The sequence below is a fragment of the Carassius carassius genome, chromosome 41, assembly GCF_963082965.1.
Source record: "Carassius carassius chromosome 41, fCarCar2.1, whole genome shotgun sequence".
Taxonomy (NCBI): domain Eukaryota; kingdom Metazoa; phylum Chordata; class Actinopteri; order Cypriniformes; family Cyprinidae; genus Carassius; species Carassius carassius.
Window position 1 is genome coordinate 22,586,729 of NC_081795.1, and position 22,035 is coordinate 22,608,763.

At 38.0% G+C, this 22,035-nt stretch overlaps 1 protein-coding gene across 4 annotated transcripts in view; it reads left to right on the forward strand.

The window, feature by feature from the left end:
• The window catches only part of LOC132122962 (cell adhesion molecule DSCAM-like), a 141,148-nt gene that overhangs the window by 65,450 nt on the left and 53,663 nt on the right, over positions 1–22,035 (forward strand). For all 4 annotated transcript variants that reach the window (XM_059533494.1, XM_059533492.1, XM_059533491.1 and 1 more), the window contains exon 4: positions 20,267–20,413. In XM_059533494.1, coding sequence (XP_059389477.1) covers positions 20,267–20,413 — 147 coding nt within the window. The remainder of the gene's footprint in view (positions 1–20,266; positions 20,414–22,035) is intronic.

The window sequence follows — 22,035 nt, forward strand, 5'->3', positions numbered from 1 at the left end:
CAGCCCAAACATATCAAGCCCCAAAAGGAAACTGCATTCCTGCAGCTATTGTATGATTCTGGAAGTGACCTTTGGTTAATGTCACACATCACTGAGTTAAATATCATTCCATGACAATATGTCGTGGCACAGAAATCTGTTGTTTTCTTTTTTACTTTTTCTCATTTGCCATTGCTTCAGCCCGCATATGCTCCTATGAAATTCTAAGTCTCCATCAAAGATATTTTGGTCACTGTAATTATAAAATTTTGAGAAGAGGAGGAGGTGGAAAGAAAAGAAAATGGTTGTAGATGAGCCACAGTTGAAGACTACAATAAAGCAGGACTGCGGAAATAGACAAATAGTCTGAAAAATGCCCTCTAACCTCTCAAATTAAAAACTAAGTCTGACCCCGTGTCTAAAATCTACTGATAAAAAGTGCATTCCATAAGCTCATTAGTAAGACCTGGGGAAGTTAGAGTACACATGACGTGATTTAAATTTTTCCTTTCTCTTTGGAGTGTTACAGTTTTATTCTAGCTGTTGCCGCTGCCGCCATGTTGTGGAGATGCTGTGTTTCGTTGTGAAAGCGAAACTACTTTGTTTGGCCTACCAAAAAAGGACACAACTAGAAATCAGTGGTTAAGTTGTATTTACAACACTGTTCCAGAACAGTTCCAAACCAAATATTCAGATGCTTGCAGCACATTTTACAGAGGACGAGGACTGTTTCCTGAACCAGTAGCCTACAATGCTTCTGTGCTCAAAGGCTGTTTCTATAAAGTGGGGCAATTCCAACTTTGCAAGGACAGTCTGGCACTTCTTACTCACAGCCTGTAAGTACGTTTACATATTTAAAGAACAGTGGTGTAATGTAACAAAGTAAAAATACTTCATTACAGTACTTAAAGGGATAGTTCACCTAAATAGCAAAATTATGTCATTAATAACTTACCATCATGTTGTTCCAAACCCGTAAGACCTCCGTTTATCTGTGGAACACAGTTTAAGATATTTTAGATTTAGTCCGAGAGCTCTCAGTCCCTCCATTGAAACTGTGTGTACTGTCTATGTCCAGAAAGGTTAGAAAAACATCATCAAAGTAGTCCATGTGACATCAGAGGTTCAGTTAGAATTTTTTGAAGCATCGAAAATACATTTTGGTCCAAAAATAGCAAAAACTACAACTTTATTCAGCCTTGTCTTCTCTTCCGTGTCTGTTGTGAGAGAGAGTTCAAAACAAAGCAGTTTGTGATATCCGGTTCGCGAACGAATCTTTCGATGTAACCATATCTTTTTGAACCAGTTCACCAAATCGAACTGAATCGTTTTAAACGGTTCGCGTCTCCAATGCGCATTAATCCACAAATGACTTAAGCTGTTAACTTTTTTAATGTGGCTGACACCCCCTCTGAGTTCAAACAAACCATTATCCCGGAGTAATTCATTTACTCAAACAGTACACTGACTGAACTGCTGTGAAGAGAGAACTGAAGATGAACACAGAGCCGAGTTTTTTACTCTACTACAGTACATTTCCTAATTAAAATGTATACTTTTACTCTGTTACATTTCCCCTAAGTATATTCGTTACTTACTACAAAATATATTCAGAAGAACACAGACTGCAGGAAAGCAGGTTTGACGAATCAGTGGTCTGGCGTTTGCAAGTTAGACACCTTTGCTCATGTGCAAACAAGCGTGCCACGCACAACCGTGGATGATTTTATTTCCTACTCAAGTCGAGTCAGGGGTGTGCAATACAGCCTCGTCTGCGACAATATGGTAAGTGTTGTTGTAATGGTGTGCAATCTGATGTTATCAAGTATGCTATATAACCAAATCATACATAGAGTGCATGCACATTGATTTATTAGTCTGTTAAAGCTCAAAATCCGGTGATTCTAAATTGTAGACCAAAAATGCTTCTGTATGTTTTTATATTTATATAATTTCATATAGGCCTAGATAACGAAAATAGTTCCAAACAGATCACAGCACTCTTTTGCGTCTCTTAGTAATGGGTGGTGTTCACTTATTGAATGAATCAGCTTTTTGAACGAATCAGTTGAATAAATGATTCAGTGAATCACTCATTAACACAGTCAAATGTTTTGTTTTTGAATGAATCAGCTATTTGAATGAATCGGTTGAATCTCAATAACTCACTCATTAACATTAACTTGCTGTAACTACTGGCGGTTTTAATTTCACATTTCGACTACTTTTTTCATGTTTAAAATTATTTCAAATATCAGTATTCAACATTTTATGTTAAAAACTAAACATTAGGCTTATACATCTGTATCTGCTGTTTAAATGCACCCATGTCCCCTCCGAGATACATAAACTGTGTAAATACATGCTATTTCAGATGCAGATTCCAGAAATGTTTTCTTATGTTGGAATGAAAGACACTAAGTACCAGACGAAGTGCTTCTTATTCTTACCCAAAAATACAAAATGGAAGAAATAGATAAAACTAAGCAATCTCGCTACTCAAGCTGTGTATGAACATTTTATATACCTATTTTTTTCGCTTTTTTCCATTTTGCATTTACTTGTACTTATATACTCTCAATACTTAACCCTAAATCAGGCAACGTGACCCACGAGTCACATAGTTTTTATTGTCTTTTTTGGGGCATAAGAACAATTTTTTTATTAAATCCTTTTATCATTTATCAATGCCTGGTCTGTCTCAAATATGCTGGTCACATGATTTGCTTCAAGTTTTCAGTGGTTTATTAGTCAGCCTGATCTAAATCCAACATGGGTGCCAGTGGTGGAGATCATTCAGATTTTGAGGTAGTTGATTATATATTAAACTTACTTTTCTGTTGGAAAAAAAATTATATTACTGCTAACATTAATTCTGAACATTGTCTTAGGGTGCTGAAGAAAATGTAAAAAATGTAGTCATATGTTGTTTATGTTGTTATTTAGCACGTTTTGAAATGTATGTGACTCCTGAGTCACGTTGCCTGTTTAGGGTATAAAAAAAGAGAGTATTCAGTATATTGAGAATATACGTAACATTACACTAAATTTAAATGGTTGTAATTTAAGAATGTTTTGGAATATAGACATAAATTTGGTCTTGTTTTAAAAAAAAGTAGAAGAAGTAACTTCAAAAAATGATTACATTTACTGTAAATCAAATGTAATCTAAATATTTTATATAAAATATATATTTTACTAAATAATTTTTACTCTAAAATTACTATCAAATCAAAGTCATATGTCTAACCAATTTGTGTTCTAAATTTTAATTTGATATCACAAAATGTAACTTCCGATGAGATTTTTAGACGTTGTACCAAAAATAGCCACTGGGTGTTTTTTTATGCATTCTCCTGTATCCAATTTATACATTTCAGTCTCAATATCAAAAAACAGTTGGCAGATGGGACCGTAAGACTCAGAACTTTCTGATGATATGTGTTTTGTCAAGATTAGAAAAGTTTTTTTTTATATAAAGTAGTTCAAATAAATTGTGTAATACAAAACCTGACACCACCCACTAGGTGAGGCCCTGTGGGATGCTTGGCACTCTTTTTGTTGTTGTCTTTTTCTCTGTTGTCTTTTACTAAATCTTTTAGTAATCATCATAAATCATATATCATTTGAAAGCTTAGAGGCCCAAGATTCATCCTGTGAAAACCATTTTGGAATCGGACATTGCTTTACCATGGAAATAAAAGTACTTTAAAATCTAATGGCGGTCACCTCCCCCTTAGTGGGCAGGGTCAAGTGTCATAAAACATTATGCATTACGGTCTTCTAGAACCAAAACTTTTTATAATCTTGGCAACAAACATATCATTGGAAAGGTCTGAGTCTCAGGATTTCATATTTGGTGGTTATTTTGAGATAGAAGTGAAATTCACAGAGAAATCTAGAGAAAAAAATCATTTAGCAAAATTCAAAATAGTTTTGATGACTCCCAGTGGATGTGTGTGGTATGACGCCCTAAATAAAATCTCACATGAACCTCAATTTTTTTCATATCAACTTCAAATTTGTAACATAACTTATTTAGACACAAGGCTTTAATTTTATACCAATTTTAGAGTAAAACCTGTTATGTAAAATATTTATAATAAATAAAAATATAATAAAATTAATATAGCGCATATTATTTACAGTACATTTAAACTTCTATAACTTTTTGATACTTCAATTTCTTGAAATTTTTTTTGCCACAATCTGCTAATTTTCTTCTTTAAAAAGAGACCAACCTTAGGTTTATATTCCAAAGTGTTCACAAATTACAGCCATTTAAGTTTGGATAGTGCACTTTAATGCCTATTTTAAAAATGGGGGGTAAAACAGTACCATTTTTATGGTAAAGCAAGGTCCGATTTCAAAATGGTTTTCACAGGCTGAATCTTGAGTTCGTAAGCTTTTGAATGATATAATTTGTCAAGATTGCATCAGGTAAAGTATAGGATATAATTGTTTTAAGCATGCAGTGGCAAGTAGGCCAGTAACAGTTAACAGATTAATGACTTGGTCCTTTTTTATACCCTAATCAGGCAACGTGACCTGGGAGTCACAACTCATAAAATCCAAAATATATAAAATATTTCAAAAATTCTTTTGGATATGTTTTACTTAAGCTCAGATGATGTAAAAAAATGACATGAAAATATTTTTTGCTTATCATTTTCCACTCTTGCCTGTTTAAGTACATTTAAGATTAAAAAAATACTTTTAGTATTTAAGTACAATAAATATCACATACTTTAAGACTTTTGCTCAAGTAATATTCTAAACAGTGACTTCAACTTCTACCAAAGTAATTTTCTGGTAAGATATCTGTACTTTTACTTGAGTATGGCTTTCAGGTACTTTATACACCACTGTTAAAGAATTTGCCACTGATGATTCAAATGCGAGTTTTAAGCAGTGTAGATTAGCGCTTGTTGTTTGTTGTTTCCCTGACCACAAATGCAGACATGGATTACACATCGCAATATGAAACCCAATGCGTAAAAAGACAGTATAAGTCCTTATAATCACTAATTATGTCCTTACTGGATGTAACAAATGCCTCGTTAGTAATGGGTTTTATTGGTTTTGTCTTTTCATGCCCGGACTCACTGCATCACAGTATGTTAAGGGGCGTAACATTTTCGTCACATGCATGAGGCATTCAGCAAATCACAACGTACTAGATTACTGGCTAATCAACTTACACCTCACTTTTCAGAACCATGAGCTTTTTAAAAATCGACGCGTTTCAGAAAGGCGGGGCATAGAGGAGAAACAATAATGTACATTGTGGAAAATAATGTGTTTTTTAAACTTAAAGAGCATTAAAAATTTCAATACACCAAATAAACAAAATAATGTTCTTTTTAGCAACATACGACCCATTTAACAACATTAAATGTTTCTTAACGTTTCTAACTATTGCAAAAGGAATTCCTGTACAAAGAAAGTGTTATTGTAATTTAAGTGTCAATCCGCCTTCTACTTCAAATTCCGCTGCTGTTACAGAAGTTGTGAATATATATTTGCATACAGCATAACTTGCTCAAGTGATTAGCACGTTCATATGGAATAGGCAGGTTTCACCAGTAAAATATTTAATGTTTAATAACTAGGACAATATAATATTTAGAAAATGCTTAGAAACTTCCATCTGAATATGATGTTACAAATGAAGCACATGTACAATTCCAAGACTCTGTGGTATAGCGCATCATCTGGAATGTGTCATATACCATTTTCCGGGGAAGGGGCTCCGGGCTCGGGAATGGCCCGAACCCAGAGTACCCCCCCCCCCCCCCTCCTCCACTAGAGTAAAATGAACTCTAGTGGAGGAGATGGGGTGGAGGGGGGAATGCTGATAAACCATCAATGGAGACAGGTAGGCTAATTCAGCTGTATTTATACCCTAAGGTTGATTATCTTAAGTATCTGACGTGCTCCTCCCGAACCTTGTTACGAAACTACATTTCCATTTCACAAGTTCACACTTACATATAATTAGCTGAAGTATTATAATGCATATTTGGCGTGCTGTCCGGGGAAGGGGCTCCGAGCTCGGGAATGGCCCGAACCTAGAGTACCCCCCAAAAGGCAATAGCGGAAAGGACAGCCTCCAGACTAAGGACCCCCCCACAATAGCGTTGAGATCTGGCGGGGGCTGATATTTAGAAAGTCAGCTGGTTGGCAGGTCGGAAGAGCCTATGTATTCCAGTGGGAGAAAATTTACCTATTTGGAGAGATAGGCCCTACCGGCTGCTTGTATCGGAATACATGATTTGGGGCGCCCGGTCGGGAGGGCTCGAGCCGTTGCACAACTGGAGCACCTCACTGCATTGGAACGGATGAGCCCTATCGGCCGATAGCGGAGGAGCAACGTGATTTGATAGCCCGACCAGGAGGGCCCGAGTTGCCTTGACTGGAATAGGTCACGGTGTTGGCGTACGGGCCCTACTGGCTGATGAGCCCTGCTAGTCAGTGGGCAACCAGGGCAGATAACTGACCGAGAGGACCCATGAAGCCTCCGACTGGAGATCAAGACTCAGGACGATGGACGTGTAGGTCCTCTCAGTTGAGCAGATAAACAGGCTTTGGGCCGCCGACAAAGAGGACTCTTGCGACACCCGACGGGAGATCAATACTCACGGCATCAGATGGATAAGACCTGTTTGTGGGCAGCAAGTAAAGAAAACCCAACCGGGAGCACTCTCGCCGACATCTGACACGAGCACAATACTCAACGGCATCAGACGGGTAAGCCTCGCCGGCCGGGGAACAGGAAGAGGAAAACTCGACTGCGCGGGCTCTCGCAGCATCCGATGGGAGATCAGGACTCAGAACATCGAACGTGTAAGCCTCACCAGGCGGGGGGGAAAGATTTGGACAGAGTTTGTTGGGAGGTGGAGACTCTTGTCGTCGTACAGCGAGCACCGTCACCCGTCAAACAGGAACGAAAAGTTAGGTGGCCATGAGACTCTCGCCGACGTCCGATGGGAGCTCAATACTCAAGGCACCGAACGGGTAAGCCTCCCCGACCGTAGCATGGAAAAGTAAAGTTTATGTGGCTGGGAGACTCTCGCCGACGTCCGATGGGAGCTCAATACTCAAGGCATCGAAGGTGTAAGCCTCTCCGGATGTAAGACGGAAAGGGTAAAGTTGTGTTACCAGGAGGCTCTCACCGGCGTCCGATGGGAGCTCAATACTCACGGCGTCGAATGGGTAAGCCTCGCTGACCGTAGAAAGGAAAAAGTAATGTGGTCTAGACGGGAGGCTCTCACCGGCGTCTGATGGGAGGTAAATACTCATGACATCAAATGGGAAAGCCTCTCCGAACGTAAGACAGAAAGGTAAAGTTGAATGGCCAGTATTTGGCCAGACAGTGAAGGAGGGTTGTTGTTGTTTTGTTGTTTTTTTTGTTTTTTTTGAACGGAAAAGGCAAAGGTTGGCTCAACCGGGAGCACTCTTGCAGTGCCTGACAGGGGGTTCAATACTAAGAACAATTTGGTTGTCTAAAGGGTAGACGCTATGAGGATTACTTGCATAATTGTTTGACAAATCCAATGAGCTGCTTCGGATAACAAGTCAGAAAATCTTGGTGCAGTCAGTCATTGTATTTGAAAAATTAAGTGGCCATACTTAGTTTACTCTACAACAAATCAGACATTGGTATTTACATACAGGAGATAGAGGAGATGGTTAAGTGGTGCAATAAGCATTACTTGCTCCTTAATGTTAATAAAACCAAAGAAATGATTTTTGACCCTAGGTCTTTAGGCGATCAAAGCCCTATTATAATTGAAGGAGTACCGATTGAACAAGTAACAACATATAAATATTTAGGAATTCAATTAGACAAACAGTTACAGTGGTCAAATCAAGTGGAGTATGTTTCCTCAAGAATATGTCAGCGTCTATATTTCTTGAGGAAACTAAGAGTTCATGGTGTTGACAAGGATATTATATTACTATTTTATAAGGCAACTATTGAGTCTATTGTCCGATATGGTATGGTAGGTTGGTTTGGTAACCTGTCAGTTAAACTAAAATCACAGCTCCAAACATTGATTAAAAGGGCGGGAAAAATAATTGGACGATTGCCACCGACCACTCTTAATGAGCTTTTTGAGGAGGCGGTGAGGAAACAAAGTTTAAAAATTACTAACGATCCGAATCATGTCCTCTACAGTGAGTATGAGATGATGCCCTCAGGTAGAAGGTACAGGTTACCAAACTGTAGACTGAATAGGTTTAAATTTTCTATTAAAATATTGAATAAGAACAAATAAGGGGTGTGGGTTGTGTTATATGTATATTGTGTGCATCTGTTATCCCGAATGCCCAAGACAAATTTCTCCATCAGGAGACAATAAAGACAAATCAAATCAAGTGTACAAAAAATAAATTGAATTTCCTGTGCCAGTGTACGCCAAATAAGTGCCATGAATCATCGATATGGTCATTGTCAATCGTCATCTTGTCAGCGCGTGAAATCGACGATACGTATCGACGATGTAATCGTGCTTGGGTGGATTAAGAGAGAGACTCTGTACTTGTCATGGCATGACTATTTGCTGTTTTAAACCATGCAGGTGAAAGAAAGAGAGCCTATGGAATCACCGATAGTCTAAAGAATATATACTTTCAGATGCACTGATGAACTGACATTAAATATAAAATTACTATATTTAAAACAGCTAATTCATGTAGTCGGGTACTACTGTCATCTCGCTTGTCTTGTGAAAAATGTGCCGCATCTGCACACGGAAGTTATCTGTCTAAATGATCTGCAAATCGGTCAATGGTGAAAACAATAGTGGATTTCATTTTCATTTAAAGTTCAACAATTAAACCCTAATATGGACTTAAACGAATGTGTTAAATATAGTATTCAAAACAGGAAAGTTCATATATTTGGAGTAAAGTTTGCCATTAAACTCAGTTAGTGAGGCTTGTTTAAAATATTGCGCATACCAGATAACCTGTTAAAGTGCAATGAAATACCTTGTATCTGCAGACGATGTGTGTCTGTTTGTGGATTGAGACTTCTTCACCGCCTACAGGCTCAAATCATCCTTTGCAAGCACGGGCAAGCGTGAAATGGAATAACGGAGCAGTTTGGTAGCTGAATTATAGTAGGCCACCTAATAATGATAATAAAATACATTAATAGGAGAATGAGCCTAATATCGTCTTGACTATAATCTAAACATAATACTATCACCACCACCTAGGATGAATAGGCATAACTTTGAAGCGGAGGTGATGTCGACTTTTGCCAGAAGCAAAGAAATTTTTTTTTTCTCTCTTTCAGGCGATTATGTTTGAAAACAGCGAGTTATGCAGAGCTGAAATGGCTAATGGCTAATGCAACTGAGAATGTGGGGCATCGAAGCTGATCATGAACCCTTGTTCGAATTCACGTCATCTATTGGGGAAAACTGAACAGCTTATTTCAGTGAAATGGCTTAACGTAATGAAAATCAGAAAAATTGCAACCTTTGATGTGCATATTCAAGGATTTTTTTTAAATAAATTAATTTTATATATATATATATATATATATATATATATATGCTCCTGCGGGAGCAGGCGCTGCTGTGGCAGTGGGGAGATACAGAAAAGGCTCCTGCGGGAGCAGACACCGCTGCGGCAGTGGGGAGATACCGAAAAGGCTCCTGCGGGAGCAGACACTGCTGCGGCAGTGGGGAGACACGGAAAAGGCTCCTGCGGAAGCAGACACTGCTGTGGCACATACAGAAAAGGCTCCTGCGGGAGCAGACACTGCTGCGGCAGTGAGGAGATACGGAAAACAGAGAAGTAAAGGGGAGCATGAGAAGAGGAGGAGAGATAGCTGCTTTGGCCGCCTGCGGAGCTGGCTTCGGCTGCTGTAGTTGTTGAAAGTGGAAAAAAAAGTGAAAGTGACATGACATTCAGCCAAGTATGGTGACCCACACTCAGAATTCGTGTTCTGCATTTGACCCATCCAAAGTGCACACACACAGCAGTGAACACACACACACCGTGAACAAACACCCAGAGCAGTGGGCAACCATTTATGCTGCGGTGCCCGGGGAGCAGTTGGGGTTCGGTGCCTTGCTCAAGGACACCTCAGTCATGGTATTGCCGGCCTGAGATTCAAACCCACAACCCTAGTGTTAGGGGTTAAACTCTCTAACCACTAGGCCACGACTTCCCCCTCCTTGGCTGTGGAAAGAGTAGACAGGTTAGTAACATTTGATGGGGCAACCTAAAAATGAATGCATAGCCTGCTGTGTGGCCAGCTTAGCAATTGGTTGTCTAATTTGACAATTCCTTAAGCCTTGTCCACATTAGTACGTTCCTGTTGGAAAAGCATCATTCCTCTTGTTTTGGCCTTCCGGCCTTTTTAACAGCCTCCAAAATGGATAAATTTGGAACACTGGTTTCACGTTGTAGTATAGACTGTGGAAACAGAGGCTTCTGAAAACTATGAATATTATTTAGTCTTGTAAAACCAATAGACATGATTATGGCAATGACATTAATTGCAGTTATGTGCTGTTCACTTCCAAGCAGTTTCTAAAGATATTTACTTGCATGCTTTTCATATTACAGTCCTAGAAAGACAACAGAATTTTACTCACACTTGCTGTCCTGCGGCAAAACGAGGGTAGTGGTGTATTAGATAATTCTAAGTGATCACGCCAGTAAATGGTGAAATATGTCCCTAAATAAATTGGTCCTGCCAGAATAATTGCATGAAACTTATGTCTGTATAATCTAGGTGAGGTTTAAAAATGTACGGTAAGGCAGATAATATCTTTGGACATTTCAGTGTGGATGACGACTCTGGAAAAAATGCCTTGGCTTCGTGGTAAAAATGGCATCGTCATCCGACAGAACTACGTCATAACCTCATTTAACAAACTTTAAGCCACCTTTCCATGGCATACGACATTCGGACACGATTGTCACATTTCTCCCTCTAGCGGCAGTCGTGCAGAACTTTCAAACTGGTCGTGCAGCAACGACCAGCAAAGTTACCTTGGCATGTTCACCATGGTAAAATTAATAATTTTAATGAATATAATGTATATAATGTATGAATACATCGTCACAAATCAGATGACCCCCAAAATAAAAACAGTAGGTTTTATGGGGCTAATCAACGTAAATAATGGTTTAATAATTATTTCTCCCATAATTATTATAAACCACCATTTTACATAAATTGTGTTTGAAGAATAATGTTAAAGTTAACAAAATATTGGTAATTCTGACCTCGCACCGATAGATTTGATTAGAATACATCACATCTGGTCGGGCGTTCGCATATGGTCTAGTTGCAGAAGTTCAAATATTTGAACGCATCCGAGGCTCAAATCGGATCTGAAATTCCGCATACCGATGTGATAGGAACTCCACTCAGCTCCCGCACTTCTTTCTAGCTGTGAAACCTGTATTTAGCGTCTTCACCTGAAAATGTATTGATTTACGATGCACGGTCTGCGCCGCTAGAGGAGGACACACTGGCTGCGCGGTATTTCTGCTGCATGTCAGGAGCGTGGCGGCTGCCTCGCGTTTTCTGTGTCTTTACACACCAGAACCATGCCTGACGCGGCGCTGGCGCGCTGCTGCTGCTGTAGAGGGAGGCCGCCGACAGACCAGGCTCTTGTCTTCATGACACTTTTTTTTTTTTTTTTTTACACACCTACACCTATGCCTACTGATAAAGGACACCGTCAACAGTATTGACGGCAAAATAGACTATGTTTGACAGGTGCAATATTTGAAAATCGATAATTATTTATTTATTTTTTAAATTACATTTATATCTGAATTTGTCAACCTATAGACTTTCAAACATCAAAATGTCATTTTTTTTATTAATATGCATTTGTGTACAAAATGGCATATAAACATTTTCCTATTCTATTTTGCCTGGAAACGCTTCCAACACGCTCGCGTGTCGCGTGAAAATAGGCTTCGGTTCTATTTCTGGCATGCACGCATTTTCCGCGCGGCTCGAGCCGCGTCTGAGACGCACATCTCACGCAGGCAGTCTGCAAGCTCTAACCTGTTTACATGGGAACCGAATTAAAAACAGACACGCCACGCAGCTGAGACGCTTGCGCCACGCATCCAGTGTGTCGCCGGCCTCAAACTGCGCCTCGGCCGGAAAAGCCGCGGTGAAAGGCTGAGCCGCGGCGGGAAGTGAGAGAGGCTTACTGCAGTAAGAACTGAGGTGCGGCCCAGGCTGGTTGAATGCCTGCTGCTGCTGTGATTCCAGCGCTCGAGGAGAGCCATGTCTTGATCAGATCAATCGTGGTGTCAAGCGAGGCGAGCTCGGGCTTGCACGGTCTATTGGCCATGACGTGTGGCTTGGCGAGAAGAGCAGCTGTCGCGATGACGTTTGATGGTGCTCAACGGCTGTGTTTAATGATCATGGGTATCAGCAAAAGTAGCAGATCTGAAAAATCCCCGGTATGGATCTACACGCTGGAAGGAAAATTGGGTCTGTGATAAGATGACAGACAGAGCGAACCGGGATGCTGATAAACCATCAATGGAGACAGGTAGGCTAATTCAGCTTTATTTATACCCTAAGGTCAGAGGTGGAAAGAGTACAAAAATATTCTACTCAAGTAAAAGTACCATTACATTAATGAAATTTTACTTAAGTACAAGTAAAAGTACCAGTCTAAAAAATCAACTCAAGTAAAAGTAAAAAGTAGCTCATTTAAAATTTACTCGGAGTAAAAATGACTTAGTTACATTTTAACAGTGGGAGGGAGTCAAAATGGGACAGGCCAAGGGTGTCAAACTCAGTTCCTGGAGGGCCACAGTCCTGCACAGTTTAGATTTAACCCTAATTAAACACACCTGATCCAGCTAATCTAATCATTTAGGTTTATTTGAAAACTACATGATATGTGTGCTGGAGCAGGGTTAGAACTAAACTCTGCAGGGCTACGGCCCTCCAGGAACTGAGTTTGACACCCCTGGGATAGGTATATTAACCTCAAACTAGTTGTTTTTAATTAAAGGAATCAGTTATTTAGAATAATAAAACATTTGGGCTGTTACCAGGCAAATCATTATCAACAAACTCATCTTTTCAATACAGAGGAAATGCAAAAGCTTCATCGGACGTGGCATTTAGATGTATTTACACACTGTTTAGTGCAGGACAAGAATGCATTTAACCTGCAGTTACCAATGCATGAATAATGTTTTGATATGCCAGACATAAAATGTTGAATACTCATTTGAAATTATAAAAACTTAATTATAAAAAAAAAAAAAAATCAAAAGATACTTTAAATGTGAAATTAAAATGGCCAGTATGTGTCAGCAAGTCACTGTTAATAAGTGAGTCATTGCGATTGAACCAAATCATTTAAACGGTTGATTCATTCAGAAACGAAACACTGTCATGTTGCTCAGAGATGCAAAATTTTGCTTTGGTGGCTGTGTTTGGAATAAATTTTTGTTGTAGAAATAGAGCAAAAACCGGCAATATGGTGTCTAAAACGCAAGTCTCTTAGTTTGCTGTCCTGTTGTAAAAAAAAAAAAAAAATATATATATATATATATAAATATATATATATAAATATAAATATATATTTAATAAATATAAATATAAATATATATATATATATATCATTGGCGGCTGCTGGTCTTTCAAAGAGGGGAAGCTCATTTTCGGCCTACATTATAACCCTCTGATGGTCTTCATTTGTAGTGACACTCGGGGTCTTTTTGACCTCAGACAATAACATTTCATTTTGTAATAGTAAAATATTTAAATTTTTTACAAATATAATTTTACTCTGTTCAATTATGTTTTTACTAAACTTTGTACAGTTTTTGGAGGATTTAAATCTTTTACATTTCTATAAATAAATAAATATTTATTTAAATAGGCTTTTTTTTTTTTTACAAAAAAAGAAAAAAGCATTTCAGGTAAAATTCACTTCATAAAAGACCCAGATTTCTAACTTTCATACATGGGGATACCATGGATAATTTTATAAGGTTTAATGTAAGATTTTTGCCCATTTTTGGGGAAATTCAGTTTAAAAATGGTAATAAATCACTTTAACCACTAGATGGCTATAGTGTGTGTGTGTGTGTGTGTGTGTGTGTGTGTGTGTGTGTGTGTGTGTGTGTGTGTGTGTGTGTGTGTGTGTGTGCGTGCGCGCGCACATTTTCAATCTTAGTTACCAATTCAATTTTGTGGTGGTTCTGCATTTTACAAATATCAAGAAATATTGCCGCAGTTTGTCTTTCGAATACACTTGAGAAATCCGCGATCATGGGACTGAGCGTGAAACAGCTTCACCGACTTCTTATGGTGCAGACCGCTGTCAGTCAAAAGGAGATCGACAGATCCTCCAATCATCACGCGGAAGCCCAGTCTTCATTCACCTCCAGAGACGCTGAGCGTCCGTGGGCGGGACATAATCGCAGCATTTATCCAATGACCGTCTAGCTTCGGAGCACAGAAAAAAACTGTTCAAAGAAAGCCCCATTGAAGTCGCTCGGCTTCTTTAGGGAAATGCACTGTGACGCTGCGGGAATGTATGAGAAGAAAATCGAGTCAGCCGACTTGTAGCTGATTAACACAATACATAATACACAATAGTACATATTTGACCGTTGTTTTTTTTTTTACATTACGTGGGGTTGATGTCTTGTCGAGATTTTATAAACTGCTAGTTTGGTCTCCCTAGGCAAGCACAGCATACACAGCATAATAGAGTATAAATATGGGCAGGGGTTCACTTCATTTCCTTCAAGTTCAACTTCAGAATATGACGGGGTTTCGTTTTCAGCGGTGTCTGCACCACTAACGCCTGTTTTGTCCGTCTGCATCTGTCTTGTGATTTTAGCGCCAGTTTGCCCTCCTGCCCATTATTTACTGACATAGCTTCCAGGGAGCGATTTTTTTTTTTACTCAGTAATTAATGTGTTTTAAAATGTAGCGAAGTACAATACTTCAAACTAAATATACTTAAGTAAAAGTAAAATTACAGATTAAAAAAAATACTTAAAAAAGTAGAAGTACACAAAAAAGCTACTCAATTACAGTAACGCGAGTAAATGTAATTCGTTACTTTCCACCTCTGCCTAAGGTTGATTATCTTAAGTGGCTCCACCTGTGCTAATTAGGCTAAGTATCTGACGTGCTCCTCCCGAACCTTGTTATGAAACTACATGTTTGAATATGGAGACATCTAAAATGTGCAGTGTTGGGGGTTCTCCAGGACCAGGATTGGGAACCACTGTGCTAATGAATAGATTCAAGAACACAAAACATGTCAGATTATAATAGTTGATTGACAAGAACAACAGAATTTTTTTTAAAATCATATCAACATCAAGCATGTAACTGACAAACTTTGCATCGCCGGTTGAGCTTTAGTTCCAACCACACAAGTTTGCAATGCTGTTTGTGAATGTTGAGCAGGTTGGGAAGCTGGTGCCGTAGAGCCACAGTGTTTACACTTAGTTGTTCAAGCATATGATGCAGGGCTAGAACGAAGAGCCACACATGCACTTGTAGTGACTTTTTGATGTGTGTATGTGAGCTTTATGGGAGATATGATGACATTAGCTGTCAGTGTATCTCTCTAATAATGACGAATGGAACTTATTACATCAGTGTTAATTTCCCCTCCACAGATTGGTCTCAGATGCTGATACTTATCTGGCACTGATCAAATTGAATGAGTATAATCGCTGAGAACAGACCCTATTAAAATCCGGTGCCTGTGCATCTGATATCAACTCTTATGCGAGGTCAGATTAGTCATCATTTGTTTTGTCTTTTGACATGTCACCATTTTCAAACTCCAGCTGAAAACACAACCAATTATGGACAAACACAAGCAATTATGGACAAATCTGAACATCTACTGTACCACCATATCCAATACAATATTGTTTGCCATACATAAGTCATCATAACCTACCAGTTTTCCAATTTCTTCACCTAATTCATACCATGACTTACAATTTTTTACCACATCTTTACACAGTAATAAATAACCAAACAGCCCTGCTGTTAGAACCAGATCGCAAAATATGTGTATAACATTACACTGTGATGCTCCTTTTAAAATAATTCAGCTTTGGTTGACCTCAGTTGATTTAATTAAAGAAACATGATATTATTTAAAAAAAATAATAATAATAAAAAAGAATAGTAATAAAATAAAATAAAAAATTAAGAATGTTGCATGAATGCTAGAATCTTGAGTCAGCACTGGTTATTTGTGGGCATTACATTTTTTTTAGAAATATGCTATTGTGTACTAAATGCCAACGCTTCGCACAGCAGAATATCCTCTTGTCTCTTTATGCATTCGAGAGGACCTGGTTCACTAATTGAACTCATTTGATATAGATGTGTTAATTGCTCTAGTTGAGCAAGTGCTGTAATTGGGTCATGATTGCTCTTGCTCTCCTCTTCAGCTTGCACACTTCCGTTAATAATATCAATGAAACTATCATGAGAGCTGTGCTACCGAACACAGCTTTTTTACCGAATCACTGTAAATAAGGTAATACCTGCCACTGTCTATATTGTGTACTATTTTATGAACAGAATTCTGGGATATCTCGATTATTTAGAAAAAATGATTATCAATCATTGCTTTTATGTTTAAAGTCAGTGCTTTTAGTGGTTCATGAGGCATTTCAATTTCTCTGAAATTCATCCTGCGTTCACTTTTGAAGTGAACTTTTACTAGCCCATAGAAGTGTGAAGTAATCCACCGAATCTGAAATTAATTTCAATGTTTTCACTTTCTCCCCACTTTCCCAGCATGCAACAGAAAACTCCTGTTGTCAGTCCAGAGATGACAAGCCTCTGAATTCATATTACCAGTCTTTGAAGAACACATACACTGCTTTCTCAACTGAGTTGGAACAGTTGCATTGTGGGAGCACAAGTTCTTCTGGCAATAATTTGCACAGGTCCACATCTACGGAGCCCCAAAAGGGGCATGGAGCTGGGAGGAAAATTATTTATTATATATATTATATTTTGCATTCTTTTGCAGAAAAAATAAATCAATAAAAATCTATTACTTCCTTCCACTCCATATTTTTTCCAACACCATGTACCTTTAGGGTCTCCATACAAATCTGCATTTCTATGATGTCAGTATTTAATTATTATTTTGTGTTATATTTTGTGCTTATTCTGATATATTGCAGAAGAAATATCAAGAATCACTTTTGCATTAAAATAAATTCAACCTGAAATAAGAAAGCAAATGTATTTTCATGTTGACTTACCCAACATCCACAGTAAATCATGCACAGAGAATGCAGTATCAGCCTCACTCCAAATGCATGATTATTTCATACAGCACATCATGCACAATGCATTTATCCTTTTGAAATATAGATGAATAATTTCTGTGGCTGCCGGCCATTTTTTTGCATGGTTTGCAACAAAATTAAATAATTTATGGAGGAAATATGAGAGGCTGTCTGTTTGCTTGAGTGACACAAGACTATGAACGCAACCCAAACAGCAGAGTCATGACATTTACATTTACATTTACATTAAGTCATTTTGCAGACGCTTTTATCCAAAGCGACTTACAGTTGGGGAATACATAAAGCGATTCTTCTTAAAGAGGCAAGCTAAAGGAAGTTCTTGTAATACGAAGTTTTAGGCATTGTTCAAGTAAGTACAAGCTAGAAAGAGAACATACAACGCTAGAAAGAGAAGAAATAAATAAAGAGAAAAAGATATATATATATTTTTTTAAATTTAGGATTAAGTTAAATTAAAACATGAAACAGATGCATCACTGACAGTTGTGATGGTTGAAATTGAGGGATCAAATTTCAGTATTTTCATCTTCATAAGCTTTTAGTTCATTTATACACCCAGAACATCTTGGGTATTTTTCATTGTCATTTTCGGCACATTTTGGAAATGGATGTGAAGTGGAAAAGGTTATTGTCTTGTGTCTTGGTACAGTACCGGGGCTGCACTGCTAATTAATTATTCATGCTAATAATTGAAGAAGGGCACTGAAAAAAGAGTAAGAAGCAAAAAGAATGAAAGGCAAAGGATGCATGATGTGTGGGGAATGCAACCATTTAACGACATAAACGTGTTTATTTCATCATTTTCTTAATACTAAATATAAGTTATTTATTGCTGTTGATTTTGCAAAATGCAAGATGGACATGTTCTTGATAAGTTTTTGGAGATTTATGCATCTAGTCCTTGCATGACTCCTGGCTCTTGTATTCAAACTCCATTTACATGTATGGTCTTGCGTCGACCGGGTACTGAGTGGGTTGAGAAATCCAAGTCCAGGGTTTACCAGGAACTCTGACCTTAATCATCCCTGATTAGTGCTCTCATCCCCTGAGGAACAGGCAGTCTGGATCCTGGATTTAACATTGATTAGCTGGGAACATGTTGTCCAGCCTTCTGTCACCCACGTGGAGCATCAGCAGATGATACTGGAGTTAAATATGTTGTTAGTTGGTCATTTACTGTCACTGGTAATAGAGGAAAGCAAGTTAAAATTTGACAACATACTAAAATATTGCAGAGGGCAGGGAACTCACAGGGAAATCTGTGAAGATTTCTACTGAATAATGGGGATGCAGATCCCATATAGGCCTAGTCATGAGATGAGTCTCAATTTCATTAATTTGCTTTAAGAACATGATTAATTATTTTCCACAAAGTGTATTAGATTTATATACAGAACTGTGCAAAAGTCTTCGGACCCTAGTATTTTCACCAACAAAAAAATGGTTTTAAGTCAGTTATTTCTATCTTTTGCTGTAGTGTGTCAGTAGTAAATATCAGTTTACATTTCCACACATTATTTTTTGCCATTAATTGTAATAATCCAGTGAGATTTTTGTTTGCACAAGGAGTCTGAAAACAGCCAGTGCTCCACACAGAAATCTGATCTGATCATCATCAGTCTGTCTGGAATAACATGATGAAAAATAACAAAATGAGACAGACTAAATCCAGAAGAGCTGTGGCAATGTCTCCAAGACACTTCAAAGAAAACCTATCTGCAAAACTACCTGAAAAACAATGTGCAAGTGCACCTAGGGCAAAAGGTTTTTTTTTTATTTATTTTTATTTTTTATTTTTTTTAACACATAGTGTGGTCACACCAAATGTTGATTTAATTTAGTTAAGTTAATATAAGTTAATTAATAAAATCAATTTTAGGCATTATTTTTTGATGGCCTAAAACTTTGAGTAGATCTACAGGTTTCTTGAAGTGTTTTGGAGACATTGCCCCAGTTCTTCTGGATTTAGTCGGTCTCAGTCTGTTCTGTTTCTTCATCCAGACAGACTGGATGATGGTGAGCTTGTTGGAGCTGGATGTGTAAAAATATTCTATTCTTTTCTATTCTATTCTATTCTATTCTAATGTCATATCAAAATGTCTCTCTTGACTTTGAAATTGTGTAAGCTCTCACATATGTAATTATAATCATCGCTTACTGAAAAAGGGCGATGTAATAGCTGTGAAATTATGTGATCCTCAAATTCCACAACACAGCTCAGCTAATCTAAGAATCATGCAAGAATGAATTTCCTTCTTTTTTTCCCCTACCTTTTCTAATTTTAACCGCTGCAAAACATGTGCATTTTCCCAGTTTTCCATTGCACTGCTGGTAGCAGGTCTCAGATGACTGCATGTAAACTAGGAGCTATAACCCCCTCTAGGGTATCAAATCCTGGACTCTCATTTCTAACTAGGTCAATGCTTGCTATAGCTGCAGACTCTCTATTTTTCCTTTTCTGTCTGTCTCTCTCTCTTTTCAACCCCTGTCCACCACTAGATCCATTTTTCATCTCGTATGCATCAACAACACATTCATTTGGGTCCATTTATGCAGTCATTTTACACTACACAATATAATCCTGAAAATAAATGAATAAGATTTCAAGAACTAACAATCATAATTGTCGCTTTTCTCTGGCTGTCTATGTGAACTGTAAGAATGGCTGCAGTTGTTGAAAGCTTTTTCTGTTTCAAGCTCTGGGAGACTGACTGAGCGATTGGCTCAGTTGCAAAACAGTCACGTCCAATAGTTCAATACTCCACTCCCTCAGGTTTGCCAGCACTGGCTTCAAAGAGACACCATGTGTGGTTTCTCTTATCTTGTGAAAGCAATAAATGTTTAACATACATTTGTTTTTGATGGAATATGAAGTCAAACAATAGTACAGCATGTTATATGCCTTTAATTGGTGTTAGCGAGTCTAACCACAATATTTTTTTTCTTCTTTTTTCAGGACCAAGATATCTTATTACATCCACGGGGGCCTTGTATATTTTGGATGTGCAGTCAGAGGATGCAGTGAATATTTATCGCTGTACCACACGGCACCGATACACAGGGGAGACCAGACAGAGCAACAGTGCCCGACTTCTTTTATCAGGTAAGGGGGCCTTTGTGTTCCTGTCACGGCTTCACATAAACCTTCTCTTGTATATCTATAGATGGTTGCAAGCGCTTCATGATTTGGTAAAAAATTCATATGGCAATCATTTTCACATTTTGCATTTCAAATTTTAATTAAAATTGAAAAATACAATTAAGGAATAAAATAATAATATTGTATTTTGGTTGTGTTTACATAACAAATATCGTCTCAGGTTATGTATGTAACCTGGTTAAATGAGAGGGAACTCAACGCTGTTTCATGATGTTGACACTATGGGAATGTCTCTGTGTGAGCCTGTATCTGAAGCAATATGGAAACAAGTACATTTTATTGGCCATCTGTAGCAATGGCAACTCCTGCACCATGGCATCCAGCCCTAACTAGGGATGTATTGATTCGATACTCAGGATCGGTATCGGCTCTGATACTGGCTTTTTTTGTAGATTGGGCATCGGAGAGATCTCAGAGGAGATCCAAATCCAATATTGTACATATAGTATTCTGTGTTATTGTTGAGCCTTACGAAAGGCACAAAAACATTATAAAGCACCAAAAAGTTTTCGTGCACTATATTTCAAGTGTTCTGAAGTTATTCCATAGTTCAGTGTGAGGTACAGCTGAATATTTAAGTCATTAAATTCAAGTTCACATAAACTCTTCTCTAAGCTGTGGCTGTCTGTCATCCTCGATTCAGCAATCAAACTGTGTGTCTCGTTCAGTTACTACAGTCAAAACGATGAAACTCTCTTCAAGAGCGCACAGTAACTGAGGTTTAAAACTGTTCAAAGAAAAGGCTTAATAAACTAATGAACAGATTTTTTATATACTATGTATCAATATCTCTTCCCTTTGTTCTATTGATGTCTGGTTTGTGAACGAATCATTCGATGTAACCGGATCTTCTTGAACCAGTTCACCAAATCGAACTGAATCATTTGAAACGGTTCGTGTCTCCAATAAGCATGAATCCACAAATGACTTAAGCTGTTCACTTTTTTAATGTGTCTGACACTCCCTCTGAGTTCAAACAAACCAATATCCCGGAGTAATTCATTTACTCAAACAGTACACTGACTGAACTGCTGTGAAGAGAGAACTGAAGATGAATATGAGTCGAGCAGCATGTGTTGTACTATTCTATGCAGACTCGGAGCGCTGTGCAGCCTGCGCACTTGTGACTCTGTGTTGTTTCAAGCGCATCATTCTGTGCACGGGATGCGCATAAGCGCTCTGTGCCACTCTGATTACCGCCTTTAGTATTATAATACATTTCTGCGCGATCAAAGATTATCAGTAGTCTTTCTTGTTCCGTCCTATCTATGATATGTTGCTGCCTTTATTACTGTGCTATGCATTTAAAGGAATTTACTTGTTTTTTCATGAATGTATTTTACAACAATACAAAGAGCAATGTTTTTCGTTTGATGCTGAATTATTGACTAACCTAGTTCATAATAGTATTTTTGTCATAGATTATTATTATATATTTTTTTCATTTGATATTTTTCATTTAAAATTAAGTTGTCTGTATGTAGTAGATTGTGATTAACACACAAAAGAGTGATAATCAGATCAACACAGGGAAGTATATAAATTCTAAATGTTTTAAATTATCA